The sequence below is a fragment of the Lissotriton vulgaris genome, chromosome 11 (genome assembly GCF_964263255.1).
Source record: "Lissotriton vulgaris chromosome 11, aLisVul1.2, whole genome shotgun sequence".
In the NCBI taxonomy this organism is placed as follows: domain Eukaryota; kingdom Metazoa; phylum Chordata; class Amphibia; order Caudata; family Salamandridae; genus Lissotriton; species Lissotriton vulgaris.
The window spans coordinates 186,438,797-186,457,482 of NC_141699.1; the positions used below are offsets into that span (position 1 = coordinate 186,438,797).

The 18,686-nt window shown below is 46.4% G+C and overlaps 1 protein-coding gene across 1 annotated transcript in view; it reads left to right on the forward strand.

Annotated features, from left to right (window-relative positions):
- The window catches only part of WSCD2 (WSC domain sialate O sulfotransferase 2), a 1,087,922-nt gene that overhangs the window by 633,149 nt on the left and 436,087 nt on the right, over positions 1-18,686 (forward strand). The window contains exon 4 of the mRNA XM_086943084.1: positions 711-825. Coding sequence (XP_086799210.1) covers positions 711-825 — 115 coding nt within the window. The remainder of the gene's footprint in view (positions 1-710; positions 826-18,686) is intronic.

Sequence of the window (18,686 nt, forward strand, 5' to 3'; positions counted from 1 at the left end):
GAGGGATTATGTGGGAAAACCCTCAGAATTGTTGGGGTTGTTGGCAAAGGGGTTTTTGAAGGGGGAAATATTTTTCAAATTTTGAAAACCTTACCATGCGAAAATACACTTTTGCTACGCCTTTACACGGCTATAAATGTACTCCATGTGCATTTACACATATGTAACTGCTTGCTGATTAATTGCGTATCTATGCAAAACTGTGGCATGCTCAGATTCCTTGCTGTAGTCCTGACATTCTTTGAGCAGCGAAACATATCGTAAATCTACTCAGGCCGTGGCTGTAAAACAAAGGGTGAAACTTTGCAACTTGGAAACTTTGAGAGTCAAGACCTGCGACATTTTCCAGTTGTAAGCCTTTCTTACGCGTTTTTTGTGCTTTATAAAAAAAATGATGTGCTTCTGTTAACATCCAGTTTCTGGTGCATGACGCATTTGTGTACGAGTGTAAAAAAAGATTGTTCTTTGATTAAGACATTGTCGGCAAATCAAAGGCTGAAAAAGGTTTTAATATTTAAACAGTTTTCCTGTCTCTCTGGGAGTCTAAAGAGCTATAGGCCCTCTTACGCACTGTTTAGAATTTTTAGGCCACAGGACCAAATTGTTTGCGAAAAGGTGAAAAATAATAGGTAGCCGCGGGCCCGGGTTTAAGTAGGTGTACTGGGACTTGGGCCTTTGAATTATTAACGAGTTCAATCTATGTTTTTCAGCAAAATACATTGGCTGCTTCGTGGATGACACACACCGGCGAGCTCTCCGAGGAGTGTCCCTGTTTGACTACAAAAAGATGACAGTGTTCCGTTGCCAGGACAACTGCGCCGAACGGTAGGGTGACACAAGACATGGCGTCTTCATTAATTTCCATCACGTCCCAAAAACTCTATACCTGTCAAGTCCGGAGATTTGTTTTCTTAGCCAATGTGTGTTTTTTTTTGTTTCCTTTGCTTTAAAGTGTCTGTTCGTCAGGCAGAGCATGACGGTCAATGGTTTTTCGTTATTTAAAATAATTGTGGTCCGATTATGAAAAGGTCAGGGGAGGACTTGTGTTCAGAATGGGAACAGTAGAAGAGAGGAATTTGACAAGTTAATCTAATTTCAAATCCACCTAATAAGTACTAGCTGGCAAGTACATTTCAGAATTGAACTCATCTTTGTTGTTTGCACTTAAAGAAATCTACGCTGCCTCTAGCCAGGGGCGTAGCTGTCAAGAGTGCAGCATGTGCAGTGGCACCGTGGGCCAGGTGTGTAGGGGGTTCCCTGTATTCTCAAAGATGGCTGTATTTTATTTTCCAGCAAGGGCAAATGGGTTCCTAGTTTTCCCACTTATTTTAGGGCCAGTCACTTCCTATAGTACACAAATGGGGTTTATGGATTGCAGGACACCTATCAGTCACGCAGGCCTCACTTAATACACCTTCTGAAATAAGTGTATTCTCTCCTTTTAAATAGGTGGTCAAACTGCTGCGAATAGTTGCAATAAATTATCACCAATTAAATAAATGTTGCTTCTCTAGTCTAGGCTTGTCTGGACGGATGTGGTCTAGCCTTAAAGTACCATTGCAACTTTTCATTAATATTGTGATTACATGTAAAAGATGATGATACAATGAAGTGGAGAAGTTTCATCCGTTTTGAATCTAAGTGGGCGAGGGATGCTATCCTTTTGCTGTGAAAATCTGTAATTCCAAACTAAAATATTTATGTTTAAGGGTATATGGCATTAAGCATTTGATGTTCTGAATCCCTCCCACTGTAGAGCTTTTCGGGTCACTATCAGCCAGATTCATCATTGTAAACTCGGCTCGCAAAGGGCCAGATTCAGAGAATCTGGCCCTTTGCGAGCGCAATTTTTGCATTTGGGATTCGTCACCCCAAATGCAAAAATCGCAAATTGCAAAATCGCTAAATTGCGAGAAATGGCATTTAAGGAATCTCTATTTGAGATTACTTAAATGCCATTCATGAACCATTTTTGAATTGCGAAATCGCTATTTTTGGCCGCTATTTACCGCAAAGTCTGACTTCGTGGTAAATAGCGAAAACTTAGAAAAATGCACTTTAGTGCATTCTTTTAAGTTGTATGTTACACACACACATGTCCTTTGGACATGTGTGTGCGCAACATCAGTCTACATTTACATTTCAGGGATGCTACAGGGTGTCCTTTGGACACCACTGGCACCCCTGAAATCACATCCTTATTTGCGATTAGCAAATTGCTAATCGAAAATAAGGAATGACTCCCCATTCATTCCTATGGGCCTGAGGCCCATAGGAATGAATGGGGAGTCATGCCTTAGGCCCATAGGAATAAATGGGGAGTCATTCCTTATTTGCGTTTAGCAATTTGCTATTCGCAAATAAGGAAGCTGTAGAAATCGCAAATAATATTGCGATTTCTACATGAATCCAGTTTTGCGAGTCATTAATAGCGATTCCTTAATAAACGCTATTAAGGACTCGCAAATCGGGACATTGATGAATCTGGCTGTATGAGTCTGGATTCGTGCTAAGCAATACATGTCCAGGAATAATAAATACCAACAAGGAAGGGTGTCAAGATTAAAACTGCCAAGGACTGCAGTTGAAAGGAGAAAGTAACAAAATATATGATTTGCCACCGATGGCAACATTTCAATGCCAAGACAAGATTCTCTCCATACCGTGACAGATTATTTATGTTATTGAAACTGTGCAATTCTATAGGTGCGAAATTCTACTTTGGGTTCTTTTCAACTGATATAAAACTGTGATGAAGCTCCTTTCTGTTTCTGGTAGTGTTTTGTGGCCTCTAAATTTGATTATAATTTGGGAGTTGCCTTCATCAAAAAAAAAAAAAAAACTAGCAAAAGTTATTGATCTCGCCTATGTGTTTTTGCCATGTTGTACACCATTGTGGCTGCTGTTCAGCATGGCTAGGAATATTCTAGAGTGGAGTGGGGTGAGCAGAGTGTTGTAGATTTGATTTTTTTGAGTAGAGTGTCGAAGAGTGTTGTAGAGTGGAGTAGAGTGAAATGGGGAGATCAGTGTCATAGAGATTAGTAGAGGGGAGTAGAGTTCAGTGGTTCAGTGGCAGAGTGTGTCATAGAGTGCAGTGTCATAGAGTCGAGTAGTGTAGAGTGGAGGGGGGAATTGGGTGGTGTAGGATGGAGTGGATTGAGGTAGTGAGGTTGATTGTATTGGAGTAGTTTGACGTGGATCAGATTGGGGTAGATTTGGTTGGATTGGTTGGAATGGGGTGGATTGGAGTGGGTGGACTGGATGGAGTGGAATGGATTGGAGTAGGGTGGAATGAAATGGGTTGAGGTGGATTGGACTGGGCTGGATTGAAGTGGGGTGGATTACATTGGTTAGGGGTGGGTGGATTGTATTGGAATGATAGGACTGGGATGCAGTGGATTGGATTGGGGTGAGTGAATTGGATTAGAGAAGGGTGGTTTGGAGTGGGGTGAATTAGAGTGGAGTGGAGTGGGGTGGAATTTACTGTATTGGATTCGGGGGGATTAGACTGTACTGGAGTGTTGTGACATGGATTAGAGTGGGTGTGGTAGATTGGACTGGAGTGGGGTGGACTGAGTGGGCTGGGGTGGGGTGGATTGGATTGGAGTGGGTTGGATTGGAGTGGGGTTGATTAAGGTGTGGTGGATTGGGGTGGGGTGGATAGATTTGATTGAGTGGGGTGGGCTGAAAAGATTGATTTGAACTGGGGTGGGGTGGAGTGGAGTGGAGTGGATTGGGTAGAATGGATTGGATTGTGCGTGGCCTGGATTGAGCAAGAGTTGCGTGGAATGGAGTAGAGTATGGTGGATTGGATTACTGGGCTGGATTATAATGGGATGGACTGGATGGGGTATTTTAGGGCCTGCTTACAATGGCGGACGGACTTCAGTCTGTCTGCCCTCCTTTACTTTTTGGGACTGCCTGCCTACAAGGCGGCAATCCCACAGTAGGTATTACGATGCGACCACTACGGAGGTGGTCTCATTGCCTATTTTTTGTATTAGAGTTTGTGCTGCTGGCTGCAGCACACACCGCAAGAAAAAAAGGGGTCACCACACATATGCTAGCACTATATGGCAGGCATCATGTGGTGCCTGCCACATGATGCAGGGACATACAGGGGGCACCATAGCTGCCCCATAGTGCTCACAGCCCAGGGGGATAAGGGGGCCCTTTATGGGCCCCAAATATCTTTTTTCTGCCAGCTTTTCCATGGCGGGTGAACAGCCATGGAAAGGCTAGCGCGGAGGGACATTGTAATCCCTACGGCGGTACCTGGTAGGCACCGCCACCAATGCAGGGATTAGAAGCACCGCCACAGCACAGGCGGATTTAAGGAGCCCGTCGGATGCTTGGCAGTTGTTTTTTCTGACTGCCATCACACCTCCCGCCATCCTAATGTGGTGGTTGGTGAAGGTGGTCATGATGGGGGTGAGACCGCCACTGACAGCCTGTCAGTGGCGGTCTTGCCGGCATCGTACTGACCCCCTTGGACTGGAGTGGGTTGGATTAATTGGGGTGGGGTGGACCGGAGTGGGATGGATTGGAGGGGTGTGGGGTGGATTAGATTGGATTGGGGTGGGTTGGATTGGGTTGCTGAGAGAGTGGGTGGATTGAAATGAGGTGGATTGCAGTGAGGTGTGGTGATTGGAGTGGGGTGAATTGGATTGATTGAGGTGGATTGGAGTGGGGTCAACTGAAGTGGGGTTGACTGGTGTGAGGTGGAATGGAGTGAAGTGGAATGGTGCAGGGTGGGGTGGAATACAGTGGGGTGAATTGGAGAGGAGTGGAGTAGATTGGAGTGCAGAGGGGTGGATTTGAGTGAGGTGGATTGGATCATGAGGGGTGGATTGGAATGAGGTGAATTGAAAATGGGGTAGGGGATTGGATTGGGGTGAGTGGAGTAGATTGGGGTAGATTGGATTGGGGTGGGGTAGATTGTAGTGGAGTGGGATGGGGTGGAGTGGGATGGGGTGGATTGGAATGGGGTAGATTGGATTTGGCTGGATTGGTATGGTGTGGAGAGGACTTGATTGAGTGAGGTGGATCAGAGTGTTGTAGATTGGAGTTGGGTGGATTATTTTGGATTGGAGTGGGGCTGATTGAATTGATCTGTAGTGGGTCAGAATCTTTTCAATTGGAGTGGGGAAGACTGGAATGGGTTAGATTGTTGTGCATTGGAGTGAGGCAGAATGTTCAGGATTGAGTGCGGCAGAATGTTTTGAATTGGAGTGGGGCATATTGTTATGGATTGGAGTGAGGCAGATTGTTTTGGATTGAAGTGGGCCAGATTGGTGTGGGGCAGATTGGAGTGGGGCATATTGGTATGGCTCATATGTGATTGGTAGAGATTAGAGTGGGGCAGATTGTTTTGGATTGGAATGGGGTGGATTGTGGTGGATTGGATTGAGGTGAATTGGGGAGGGAGTGGTTTGGATTGGAATGGGTTGAGGTGGATTGGATTGAAGTGCAGTAGATTGGGTTGGGGTGGATTGGGTTAATGTGGGGTTGATTGGATTGGTGTGGGCTGGATTGGATTGAAGTGGGGTGGGGAAATGGGATTGAGTTGGATTTGGGGGATTGGGGTGAGCTGGATTGGAGTTGTATGGATTTGAGCAGGACAGATTGGAGTGGAGAAGATTGTTATGGATTGGAGAGAGGCAGATTGGTTGGAGACAGATTTATTAGGACTGAGTAGGGAAGATTGGAGTGGGATGAATTAGAGTGGAGTCAATTGTTTTGGATTTGAGTGGGGCAGATTGGAGTGGGCAGATGTTTTGGATTGGAGTGGGGCACATTGGAGTGGGATGATTGGAGTGGGGCAGAATGTTTTGGATTGGAGTGGGGCAGATTGGAGTGAGGCAGATTGGAGTGGGCATATTGTTTTGGATTGGAGTGGGTAGATTGGAGCAGGCAGATTAGAGCTGGGCACATTGGAGTGGGGCAGATTGTTTTGGATTGGAGTGGGGCGGATTGGAGTGGGGGATATTGGAGTGTACTGCATGATTATGTGTTAAAGCATCATTTAAGAAATTACACATAAGAAAGAAACAATGTTAGTCTGCAATATTTCTCATCTTTTCAGAACAGCGCCCATTAGAAAAAACAAAAGAAAACATGAGTGCAAAATGACAAAAGAAGACTTGGCAAAATAAAAGAAAGTTAACTATAGAAAATAAGTATTTACAATTTTATTTGTCCTGCTAGGCATGTTTTGCCAGCCACACGTCTTCTGTTTGAGTGGCACTAAAAGTTAAAAAGAGCAAAATAGTACCTCAATCACGTAGGGAGCAGTGAACAGGTACTGATTAAGTTGAATCAATCAGTGCTTGGTCCCTGCTCCACAGAGAGGAATGGAAATGATGTCAGGCTTACAGTCACAAATTACGAGGCTGTAAGGAAGAATGCCACACACGCCAACAAATGGGTAAGCAATGGGCCGGTCCAAGCCATTTTTAGGTCTCGCCTAGGCAGCGCATACATGCTGTCTCATCAAGACATGTTGTACCTACAATATTGTCTTCAAGTGCCGCCCATCTTTTTCAACGGTTCCTCTCACTGTCCTTTGTAAATGCCAGCTTTTGTTTGGTGAATACACATAACTGTCCCTTCTTTTGGACTTCTGTATCCTCCCATGAGGACTTCCCCTGTTACATATGCTCTTACTCTTCAGGTCATTTAGGATATTTTGAGAGCACTCTTTTTTTGTTGCCTGCCTTTGCTCGTGTTAAGTGTTCATATTTTGTTTACTTAGAGCAATAATTTGATAAAAGGTTTGCAGCCACATCATTTGCCATGCTTGGTCTTCCTTCACCCTCTACCAGGACTGCAGCCGCCTCCCCCTCACTCTTGCTTCACATATGCAAATCCTCCCCTTCCAAGTGCATTTTTTTTAGGAGACCACCAAGTTAGTACACTTTGCAATACGCGAAGAACTGGAGGACTGAACAATCAATGCATTCAAAAGATTTTTGGAATTGGTAGGTGAAGTGGAGGCTGTCCCTCATGTAAATATTGTCATTTGCATTGGCTCGCTCTCAGCTGATGGTTTCCTTTGTTCACACTAGTTACTTTGATTGCCTTGGCTGGGAAACAAATGTACTCCACTAATGGCATTTTTTTTTTAAATACACACAGCATTGGTATTTTATTTCTTGGGGTGAGAAACACACTGGTTACTTTGCTTTGTCTCGCAAACAAATGTGCTCCACTAACATCATAATTTTTTTTTAAACACACGGCATTCATATTCCATTTTTATTAACAATAAACACACACAAACACTTCTCCAAAAAGAGTGGCTAGCAAATAATAACTAGCACTTCCCCGTCCTCCACCTGATGAAGCCTTGACTCTCGAGACTGCACATTCAGAGTCCCCTCCCATCGAAGATAGTTCTGCCGCCAGAACGTTTAAATGGTTTCGTGCTTCTCCGGAGCACTCATCCTGTACCCCTGCGGCTCCAGCCCAGGTAAGCATGCTACGGGCAACTGCCTTTAAGGAAAAATAATAATACACTGCTAGAAGGGCGCACAAAGAGTCAGAGCCCATATTTACTGCAGCCACTCCAAAAGAGCCATCTGCCACATACAAACACGCTGTTCAGGGCGCCTCGTTGGTGGATTAATAATCATTGGCAGCAGGAGTGCAGCTTCTAATTAGGAGTTGAGGGGCCGCCATGTTCCCAAAATGGGATCATAGTCGTGTTTTATTGTTATACTAGACCTAGAACAACTTGTTCTACACACTTCCAAAGGTAACTTCAAAGTCACATACAGGTAGGGTCAATCAGTACCTGACTAAAGGGGTGGCGCTTTGAGGCAAGTGGCATCTGTATGTTAATCTATTCTGTTTTTAGTCCATTTTCACATGATGTTTACTGTTTTTTCACAGTTATCTATATAGCAGGAACCCGACCTGAAGGTACTGAAGTACTATACAAGAGCAACACTTACAGTATACAAGTTCACTTTTATTTTTATTCAGGCACAAGGACATTAAGTGACTGGCTTAGAATCACAGGGTGATGAACTAACACCGTCACTCCAACTCGGTTCACCGGTTCCAAAACATGCAGCTGCAGCCCTTAATTCAGATCTCATCTCCACCCTTTCCCTGTATTGAGCTCTCTTTTTGCACACTAATCTCCCTCTGCTTTCACATTCACGCTTCACCTGTCCCAAGCACTTCTTTCTTTCATATCTTTATTCGGTATTAGAAATCATCATAAAAATACAGTTTACAATAACATTAAATACACATTTACATTGATTCCATTGCGTTCCAATAAACCCCCGCTTTGTGATGATTAATTTTCTCGTGCCCCCTTTCAACAGAGCCCTCTTGTCTCTCTTAATTTAACTGACATTCTTAAAAAGCCCGTAACAGAGAGTAGGGTCAAGGGGTCCTGTGCCATTTGTAGGAATAAAAGGGCCACCTTAGTGTGTCTGAAGTTATTTTTTTAGTAGGCTGACTAAAAAGCGGCGCCTGGGCACTGCATACAAGGGGCATAGTAATACAAAATGAAGGGTATCCTGCGGAGATCGATGATCGCAGCCGCAGGGACCCTTTGGCTCAGCTACAGTTGTAAAACCTGCCGGATCGGCTATTAAATAATGTAAAAGGTTGAGCCTAAAACGTGTGATTAAAAACCTGTCCTGAGCGTTGTATATAAGGGTGAGGTATGGTTCCATTCCCTCGTTGGACCTCACTAAACTATAATCTTTGATTGACTGTTTCCGACATTCCCTCTTGTGTGGGCATTGTGCATGAGAAACTTCCGCTTCACCTTGCCCTTATCTCGGCCTGTGATTCCGACTGGGTTTGCAAAGAGATCTTCACAGCCAATTTTTGCAAAGTCCCCCTTAAGGTACTTCAGCCATGGGATGTTCATTCCCCTGTCTCTTGCAAGACAGTCCATGATTATTGATCTCGACAATGAAGCCTCTGAATTGTTCCAGATCCTTAACCATGCTATCAGAGGTCTGACCTGGAGCCTGTCCTCAATTAACCAAGCCTCCCCCAATTCTGCATGAGCAATAACAGAGGGACGCACTGTGGGATTTTGAGGAGCCTTCTCATTAACTTATTCTCCACTACTTGTAATTTTCTGGCGTCAACGAACCCCCAGAGTTCCGCCCCATATGCAGCTTTGACGTACTAAATGGAGTTATAAAGTCTCATCATTTCGGCCGGAGACCAGCGTCCTAATCTGCACCCAAAACTCATTATTGCCCCTGTGCTAGACAGTAGTTTGTTACAACGCTCATCAATTAATGGCTCAAAATTTAAATGAATCAATAAACCAGGGGGGACAGTGTCTATGGGGATAGTTTAACGACCCCAAAATGCTACTATCCATAGAAACAATTATAACAACAAAAGGTAGCAAGGGGTCAACACAAACTAAGTAAAACCCTATATGGTGACTCAGAGGAGTAAAGGAGAAGAACTAACAATGTGTATAAAGTTAGAAAGATATGGGACCACTAGTCTCATTGAGGGAAAAAGTTCCCATCAGTCACCATTCGATTCCGCCCTTCATCATCTGGGATCAGGCGCCCTCAGAGACAAAAGTGGGACCCAGAGTGGACTGGTCAGATGTTGGAAACCTAATCACGCCTGTGGAGTCCACAATGAGGGGAAACCGACAGAAGTGGTGACTGAAAGCAGTGCTTAAAAAAGTGAGGTGCAAAGTGCAATGGTGAAATGAAACGTATGTAAAATTAGGTAGGGAAGTGAAAAGGGATAATTTATTAAGGAATCACTTCACTCCTAAAGATAAAACAAGAGTGCGTAGTGGTCTAAACAAATAACCACTGTTGGAAAAAGGAATCGAATGGTGACTGATGGGAACTTTTTCCCTCAATGAGACTAGTGGTCCCATGTCTTTCTCACTTTATACACATTCTTAGTTCTTCTCCTTTACTCCTCTGAGTCACCATATAGGGTTTTACTTAGTTTGTGTTGACCCCTTGCTACCTTTTGTTGTTATAATCAAAATTTAAATGGCCATCGAATAAAATTCCCAGGTACGAGAATGACTGCACCTTTTCCAACTTATGATCACCTATTCTGTAACTAAAATGTTGCCTTGACTTGGTGCTGGTTTCCATTACATATGACTTAGAGAGGTTAGCTGACAACTCTGGATTAATAATGAAGTCCACAAAGCCATCTAATAGTCGCTGTAGGCTCAGTGGTGTGCGTGCCAGCAATACCGTGTCATCCGCATAAAGCAGGACTGGGATTACTCTTCTGCCTACTCTAGGGGAGTCCACATTTAGGCTGACTAGGGCTTTTTCTAAGCCGTTTATATATAGGGAGAACAAGAATGGGGCCAGGATGCATCCCTGCCGAAATGCACCACTAGCGCAGGTAAAGGATTCAGTACATCCGCCCTCTAGATTATATCTGACTTTGGACAAGGTGTTCCAGTGTAGGGCTTTCATAATCTTGATCAATTCTTGATCTGCCCCTAGAGTGCTCAATACGGCCCACAGCTTCTCCCTGTTGGATCAGTTGAATGCTGCTGTAAGGTCCATGAAGGCTAAATAGACTGCCTCATTACTGGCGATGGTATATTTTGCCACCAATAAATATAGATTTAAACATTGGTCTATGGTAGATCTTTTAGCCCAGAATCTGTACTGTACATCTGAAATAATATGGTGTTCCTCAGCCCAGTTCATCAAACGATCTAAAACAACTTGTCCCAAAACTTTAGCAGTAACATCTATAAGTGAAATCTCGCAATAGCACTGTGGGCTATCTCTATTCCCTTTTTTGAAAATGGGGATAATTGTGGCCGTCGACCACGAGTGAGGGAGCCCCGTGGCTATGCTAGCGTTTATTATTCTTGTTAAAATCGGCGCCCATAGGTCCACCTGGCTTAGAAAAAGGTCCGGAGGAATCCCATCCGGTCCTGGCGCTTTATTTCTGGTCAAACCCAAAATACCAGCGGTGATTTCTTCCAGGGAAAACTCAAGTATTACATTGTTCAAGTATTACATTCTCCCTCCCTTCCCCGTGATGCAATAACTCACAGTTCCCCCGGTTGTTCAGCCGTCTAAAATGCTCCACCCATTGTTCTGAGAGGATATTACAGGCTATCTGCGGACTGTTCCCATCTTGGAAGCAGGGATTATTAATTATCTTCCAAAAGGTGATCATATCTTTTCTTTCAGCCGCTTCTCTCAGGTCCTCCCAAGTTTGTGTCTGGAGGGCACACTTCCTACGTTTGACTGCCTTCTTGTAATTTAGTCTGCACTGCGTAACCCTGTTTTTATCCCTCGGGTTACATCTTAGGGCTGCTCTTAATTTTCTCTGTGCGGCGGAACATTCGTTGTCAAACCATCTGGGATCATTTTTGAGCTTACCTGCACCTGTTGTCTTTAAAAGGCTGTCAATTAGGCGCATTTCATCAAATGACTCCACTAACTGCAACCCTGCCACTGACAGGTCTAAACATTCCTCTAGGTGTTGCTTCCCCTCTGTTACTAGTGATCTGTAAAATTTTCCCCATTAATACGTGCCCATTTCAGTCGCCTGCCTTGGTCGGTGGCTTTTACTAAATTGAACCTCTTTCCCTTTTTAGTGACCCTCCTTCTTACTGGATCTGCTGAGGACAGTAGTAGGGTATTATGATCACTAAAACCGCTCAGTTTGATTGAAAATCCCAGTGACCGCCTCTTAAGCTACTGGGACACTAGAATAAAATCACTGAAGGAGCTACAACCCCTCCCCTTAAAGGTTGGGGTAATCGGGTTATTAGATTCCACCACCAATAAGTCCATTGTATGTTCGAGCATATGATTTTCCATTACACTGGTCACCTCCTTTCCCTCCTTTGTGTGCTCGAAATGTGGACCCTCCTCTAAATTGCATGAGCTCCAAACTTCTTTGATCGGTAACAATTTGGGGCATAAATGGCTATTAAAATCCCCTGCTATTAAAAACATAGGTTCCAATTGCCCCTGCTTCTGCTCCCTCATCCGGCTTTGTCTGCCATCCAGCTCTGTCACTCTGTTACCTCCCACATTGTAGAAATTCACCAAAATTATATTAAGGTCCCTACTTCTAGAACCCCAGGCCTATCATATTTTCTGAGTTCCAGTTCAGGTCGGTCCACCCCCCTCCCAGACACAAATCTACAAATATTAAAAGATCTCCCCTTGCTCTTCCAGCGCTGGATTTGCTTGCGGGGATCCCAAACGATTTGTATCCAGCAAGGTGAAAGTTGGAGTGCTCTACTTCCCAGGTTTCTTGGAAACAGATTATTTTAAAGTTGTTAATTTGTTCCAACCATTCTTGGTTCCGAAACTTAGCTGACAAGCTAGCTTCATTCCAGGATATTAGTTCTATGGTACTCCCTGACGTACTTACATCTAAGCAATGGCCAGTATTTGACCTCTAGGTTCCCTGGGATACCTCAACTCTAGGAGTCTTGGTATTTTCTAGGCCGGACTGGTATGTATTTATTGAAATTCCTCTTTCTTGCTCCTCATCTTGTAATCTTTGATTTGGGGAATCCACAACTAACACCCTTTCTAGACCTGACCTCTCCCTCTGTAATCAGTCAACTTCACTAAGGTGTCTTCCCCAATGAAGTGGTGCATATCTGTTATACAATGGAAGTGGTGAACCACCCCCTTCCCATGCTGGTACCGCCTGCCGGTCATATAGATTTCGTCCTCCTGATGCTACAACCAAGGGCTCTTTCCTCGCCCTCCCCTCCCCTCCTCTTCCCCATCCAAGATGACCAGTCTTTTCCATGTGGCCTTCAGGGTTCTTCATATTGTATGTATGGTCTGCTGGCATATAAAAATAACTGAGATTCCTAGCCACAATGGAGGATCATTGGTGTATCCGGGCTTCCCCACAGACGTGATCCACCACCTTAGGGTCATTAAAGTTAATAATAATGCAATCTCCTCTTTGAATTTTTGGCCTTCCTCCAACCCAACTCACTTTCCTTATGAAGAGGATCTTACATTTTACATCTCGGGGCAGAGGTCTCTTACTGTTTAACCAATATATCGCCTTATTTTTTAGTTGGTCGTACTGTTCCACCTTACCCTCCTACAATTCTGGGATACCTGTCAAAACCACTACATAAGGCGTACAATCCGGGGGTAAGTGTAGGTGGGGGCACCGATTCTTTGCTACATTTTTATCCCTGTCTTTGTCATTAGTATTACTTCCCGGAGTGTCTCTGAAGGCATCATGTTTTCGCCCCTTAGTGTCCCTCCCTTTTCATCTACTATTCCCATTAGATTCACAGCTGTGCATGTAGGGGAGGCGTCTATGGGGCTACGATACACAACCGGGTCCCTTCCTGCCTCCCTCGTTAATTTGTTTTGACTGTCCCAGACTGTTATCTTATTTATAATACCTCCCAAATATGACATTATCAGTTCTTCCGTTTCCTCAAGTCTATTTTCAATTATTGCAAGTCTGTTAAGTAGTGGCTTCGAGGAAGTTGATATAAGGGCCCCTATTTTCTGCCAATATATTTCATCAGGCACTGGTACAGGGACTAGCGGGCCAGTTACAGTTTCACCCCTAGCTATTACATTTGCTGCAAGATCAATTTCTTGTGAGACTTCAGTTAATGATGAATCTGTGTGCGGCAGCTCTCCCTGTAAGTTTGACGTCTTGGACTTCTTTCCTTTTTGTGATGCCCCTCCTCGCGTGCCTCCCCGTTTTCTCTTGGCGGTTGCTCCATGAGTTTGGTCTGTAAGTTGGGGTGGCTCTTTGTGGATTTCTACCGTACACACAGTTTTGTTCTGCATTGTTCCAGGCGGTGTGCTACATACCAGAGGGGGAGAGCTCGGGGGATCTCCAACCTTGTTGGGGGATGTCAGAGTTTGCCGTGAGTTTTCATTCCCCAAATGGGGGCCCCTTGCAGATGCGCACTGACAATGATTTTCCAGCATGCGCGCGTTCACAATCCCCCCCAAAGACGATTGTTTTGCAAACATCGGATCCAAGGACAGACGTCGCTAAGTAATAGCAATCTCGTGCGCGAGCACAGATGTGGCCATGGTTATAAATTGGTCAAGGGTTCTTGCGACGTGCCCCATCCCGGCCCCTTTCCTCCCTTTATTCTCACGTGCAGCCATTTAAATGATGTGTGAGTGCACTTAGACCAAATAGAGTGAAAGTAGTTTGAATTGAATCACATACTGTAGTGCACTTATTGATATACAGCGCGAGCGTTGGTATCCCAGGCTTTAGAGGGGGGCCCAGCCCAGCCTCTTCCAGTCTCGAATGGGCCCGCCCTTGGCCCGGGCTTCGCCTGCGTGCGTCCTGCGGAGCGGATAACGTGATTGGTTAAATAGGCGTTGCCTTTCGGGCTTGTGAGACCTTGAGTCCAGCAAACAACAGCAGTCCGCCCAGCTAGCAGCACTCTCAACGAAGCGTCTCCCGCGAAGCAGGAGGCGCAAGCAGTTTTTGTAGCTCCAAACACAGGTGAGGGTGGTCAGGGCAGCAGGCATGGCCCCTCGGGCTTGTGGGACCTTGAGTTCAGCAAACAACAGCAGTCCGCCCCGCTAGCAGCTCTCTCAACGAAGCGTCTCCCGCGAAGCGTGAGGGCGCGAGCAGTTTTTTTAGCTCCAAACACAGGTGAGGGTGGTCAGGGCAGCAGGTGTGGTTCTTCGGGCTTGTGGGACCTTGAGTCCAGCAAACAACAGCAGTCCGCCCCGCTAGCAGCACTCTCAATGAAGCTTCTCCCACTTAATTTCCACCCTTCTCACAACTGCTCAGTACATCCAGTGCTGCATCTCACCTGTTACTGCATCCTCTTGCATGCCTCCCTCCAGTTCTAGGTCCTCATCAGGGTGCCTGGGTTTGCTAGGGGAGATAGCACCCTATCCCCACTTATATCTCAGTTTAGTATGTCATTTATTCTAAAGCCGCCAAAGTACAGCCAGGCTCTTTCCTCCCTTAAAACAGTGCTCTCGGAAATTCCTCTGCCCCCTTCGTTTGAATGAATGTAAGGAGGAAGCTTCATTCCTAGTATGAGAGGTGAATCCATTCATCCTTATCAAAGGTGTTAGGAGGTGGTTTTAATTATTTCACCTCTACGTTCCTCTAGTTAGACACGGTCATTTTGCCCAGTTTAAAATAATAAAAATATGTGTGGAATTCATACTTCCAACCAAGTTATGCAACCGACGGTCCCTAAATATTCACATATTTTGTGGTTATCAAGGTTATTTGATTAATATTTACCACCAATAAACAGCCATCTGACTTCTGGTGCCACATATCACAAGTCCAGCATTGCTGTTGAAATACAAGTCACAATGTGCATAGTGATGCTGTGAAGCTGCACAACAAGGGTGTCCTTTCTGTTTGTGGAATCTTTTTCTCTAAAGGCTGAAATATTTTACCAAGGGTGCCAGCTTGTTCTTCAAGTTATTTCTGCTCTTTTCTCTCAAACTAATACACAAGCCAACACATTCAAAATACTTGAGCTAATGCCTGGTTGTAATAGGGCCAGCCTATCATAGATGGTTTATCAAAACTTTGATGTTAGAAGAATGTGCTCTATGGCTAAACACTTATAAGGTCCCAAAGGCAAGACCTATTCAAATTTCAAAGCCAGCATTCCATAAAAGCAGTTATACATCCTACACTACACAATAAATACTACAATGTTAAATTCATTATTTTTAAAAAACTCATTAAACCATAATGCTGTCATGTTCCAAATAAAAGGACAATTTATGCATGATAATTAAAAATACTTCAATAAAACATGAATTTTTAAAAGTTGATCTACAATAAGTGGTGTCAGTTAATTCATAGGGCAGTATCTAACTGTTGTAAAGTGCGGGTGCGTTTAGTCCATGCCCAACCTCAAAATTTTGCAACGGCAATCGCCACGCAGGGTGTACAATCTGATTCCAGCACTCTTAACGCCTCTATGTACCTACGTGTACCTAAGTTTAAACACACAGGTTTTATCCACTTCCGTCGTGGACTTACATAAAGGAGACAAACAATCAGTAGATGAGCAATGTTCTCGATCAAGTCTTTACAGTGATCAAGCAATCAATCAATCAATCACGGCATTTGTTGAGCGCGCTACTCACCGGGAAGGGTCTCAAGGCGCTGGGGGAGGGGTGTGTAACTGCTCAAACAGCCAGATCTTGAGCTGCTTCCTGAAGGAGAGATGGTCTTGGGTTCATCGAAGGTGGGTGAGGAGGGAGTTCCAAGTCTTGGATGCCAGGTAGGAGAGGGATCTTCCTCCGGCGGTGGCTATGCGAATGCATGGTACGGTGGCGAGTGCGTGGTTGGTCGATCGTTGCTGGCGGGTGGGCGTGTAGAAGGTCATGCGATCGTTGAGGTACTTGGGGCCCAGGTCGTGGAGAGCCTTGTGTGCGTGGGTGAGGAGTCTGAATGTGATTCTCTTGCTGACAGGGAGCCAGTGCAGGGCTCTTAGGTGTCCGGTGATGTGGCTGTGTCGGGGGATGTCCAGGATGAGTAGTGCGGAGGCGTTCTGGATGCATTGGAGTCTTGCTGTGGTTCCAGCGTAGAGGGTGTTCCCGTAGTCTAGTCGGCTGGTGACGAGTGCCTGGGTGACGGTCTTCCTGGTTTCGGTGGGGATCCATCTAAAGATCTTGCGGAGCATGCGCAGGGTGTTGAAGCACGAGGAAGAAACGGCGTTGACTTGTCTGGTCATTGACAGCGAGGAGTCCATGATGAAGCCTAGGTTGCGTGCGTGGTCCGTTGGTTTGGGAGCGGTGCCCAGGGCTGGGGCCACCAGGAGCCGTCCCAGGCGGAGGGTGATGATCCCAGGATGAGGACTTCCGTCTTGTCTGAGTTCAGTCTCAGGCGGCTGTTCTTCATCCAGTCGGAGACGTCTTTCATCCCCTCGTGTAGGTTGGCTCTGGCGGTGGTGGGGTCGTTGGTGAGTGAGAGGATGAGCTGGGTGTCGTCGGCGTAGGAGATGATGTTGAGGTTGTGTTGGCGTGCGATGCCTGCGAGGGGGCTCATGTAGACATTGAAGAGGGTCGGGCTGAGAGAAGATCCTTGTAGTACGCCGCAGATGACTTCAGTGGCCTCGGATCTGAACGGAGGGAGGCGGACTCTCTGGGTTCTTCCGGTGAGGAACGAGATGATCCAGTCCAGCACTTTCTCTCGGATTCCGATGTTGCTGAGGCGCTTCACTAGGGTGTGGTGGCAGACAGTGTCGAACGCTGCGGAGGGGTCCAGGAGGATGAGGGCCGCTGTTTCCCCGTTGTCGATCAGGGTTCTGATGTCGTCGGTGGCTGCGATCAGGGAGGTCTCGGTGCTGTGGTTGGCCCGAAATCCGGACTGCGAGGGGGTCGAGGGATCCGTTCGTCTCGAGGAAGGCGGCAAGCTGTTTGTTGACGGTTTTCCTCGATGACTTTGGCCGGAAAAGGAAGGAGAGATGGGACGGTGGTTCCTGAGGTCGGTGGGGTCCGCCGTAGGTTTATTCAGGAGGGCAGTCAGCTCGGCATGTTTCCAGCTCTCCGGGAAGGTGGCGGTGTGGAAGTAGGAGTTGATGGTGTCTCGGAGATGGGGTGCGATGATGGCATCGGCTTTGTTGAAGACGTGGTGTGGGCACGGGTCAGTTGGTGATCCTGATTGGATGGAGTTCATTGTGCGGGTGGTGTCTTCTGTGCTGATCGGGGTCCAGTTGTAGAGGGTGGTGGTGGCGGGCGTAAGTTCTGTGGTAGGGTGCGTGGTCTGTGTGTCGAAGCTGCTGTGTATGTCGACGATCTTGCGGTGGAAGAACTAGGCGAGTGAGTCGCAAAGGTCTTGTGAGGGAGTGATGTCGATGATTCCGGCGCTGGGGTTGGAGAACTCTTTGCCGATGCTGAAGAGTTCCTTGCTGTTGTGTGCGTTGTTGTCCAGTCGTTCTTTGAGTGCCGTCTTCTTGGTGGCACGGATCAGCTGATGGTGTTTGCGGGTGGCGTGCTTGAGGGCGGTCCAGTTGTCTGTGGTCCGGTTGAGCCGCCAGGCTTTCTCGAGGGTGCGGCAGTTCTTCTTAGATTCCTTGAGTTCGTCGGTGAACCAGGGGGTTTTCTTGCTGCCAGTTCTGCTGGGAGGGTTCTTTAGTGGTGCGAGGTCATCGGCGCAGGTGGTCAGCCACTTGGTGAGGTTGCTGGCTGCTTCGTCGGGGTCCGTTGTGCTGGTGGGGGTGTTCTGGCTGAGGGAGGCAGTGATCTTGCTCCAACTACGGCGGGGGACCTGTTGTGGGTGGTGGTGGGTCGTAGTCCTTCTGAAGCTGAAGTGGACGCAGCTGTGGTCGGTCCAGTGGAGTCCGGTGGCGTGGCTGAAGGAGACGTGCTTGCTGGATGAGAAGACGGGGTCAAGCGTGTGGCCGGCGTAGTGGGTGGGGGTGTTCACCAGTTGCTTCAGTCCGAGGTTGGCGAGGTTGTCCAGCAGGGCGGTGGTGTGTCTGTAGTTGTTGTTCTCCAGGTGGAAGTTGAGGTCCCCTAGGAGGATGTAGTCGGCGGAGGGAAGGGCGTGCGGGCTGATGAAGTCTGCGATGTCTTCGCTGAACTGTGTACGTGGTCCCGGTCGTCTGTAGATGAGGGTGCCTCTGAGTATAGTCTTGGGGTTGGTGTGTATCTGGAAATGCAGGTGCTCGGCGGTGGTGAAGGTGTCTGAGTTAGTCGAGATGCGGATGGTGTTCTTGTGTACGATGG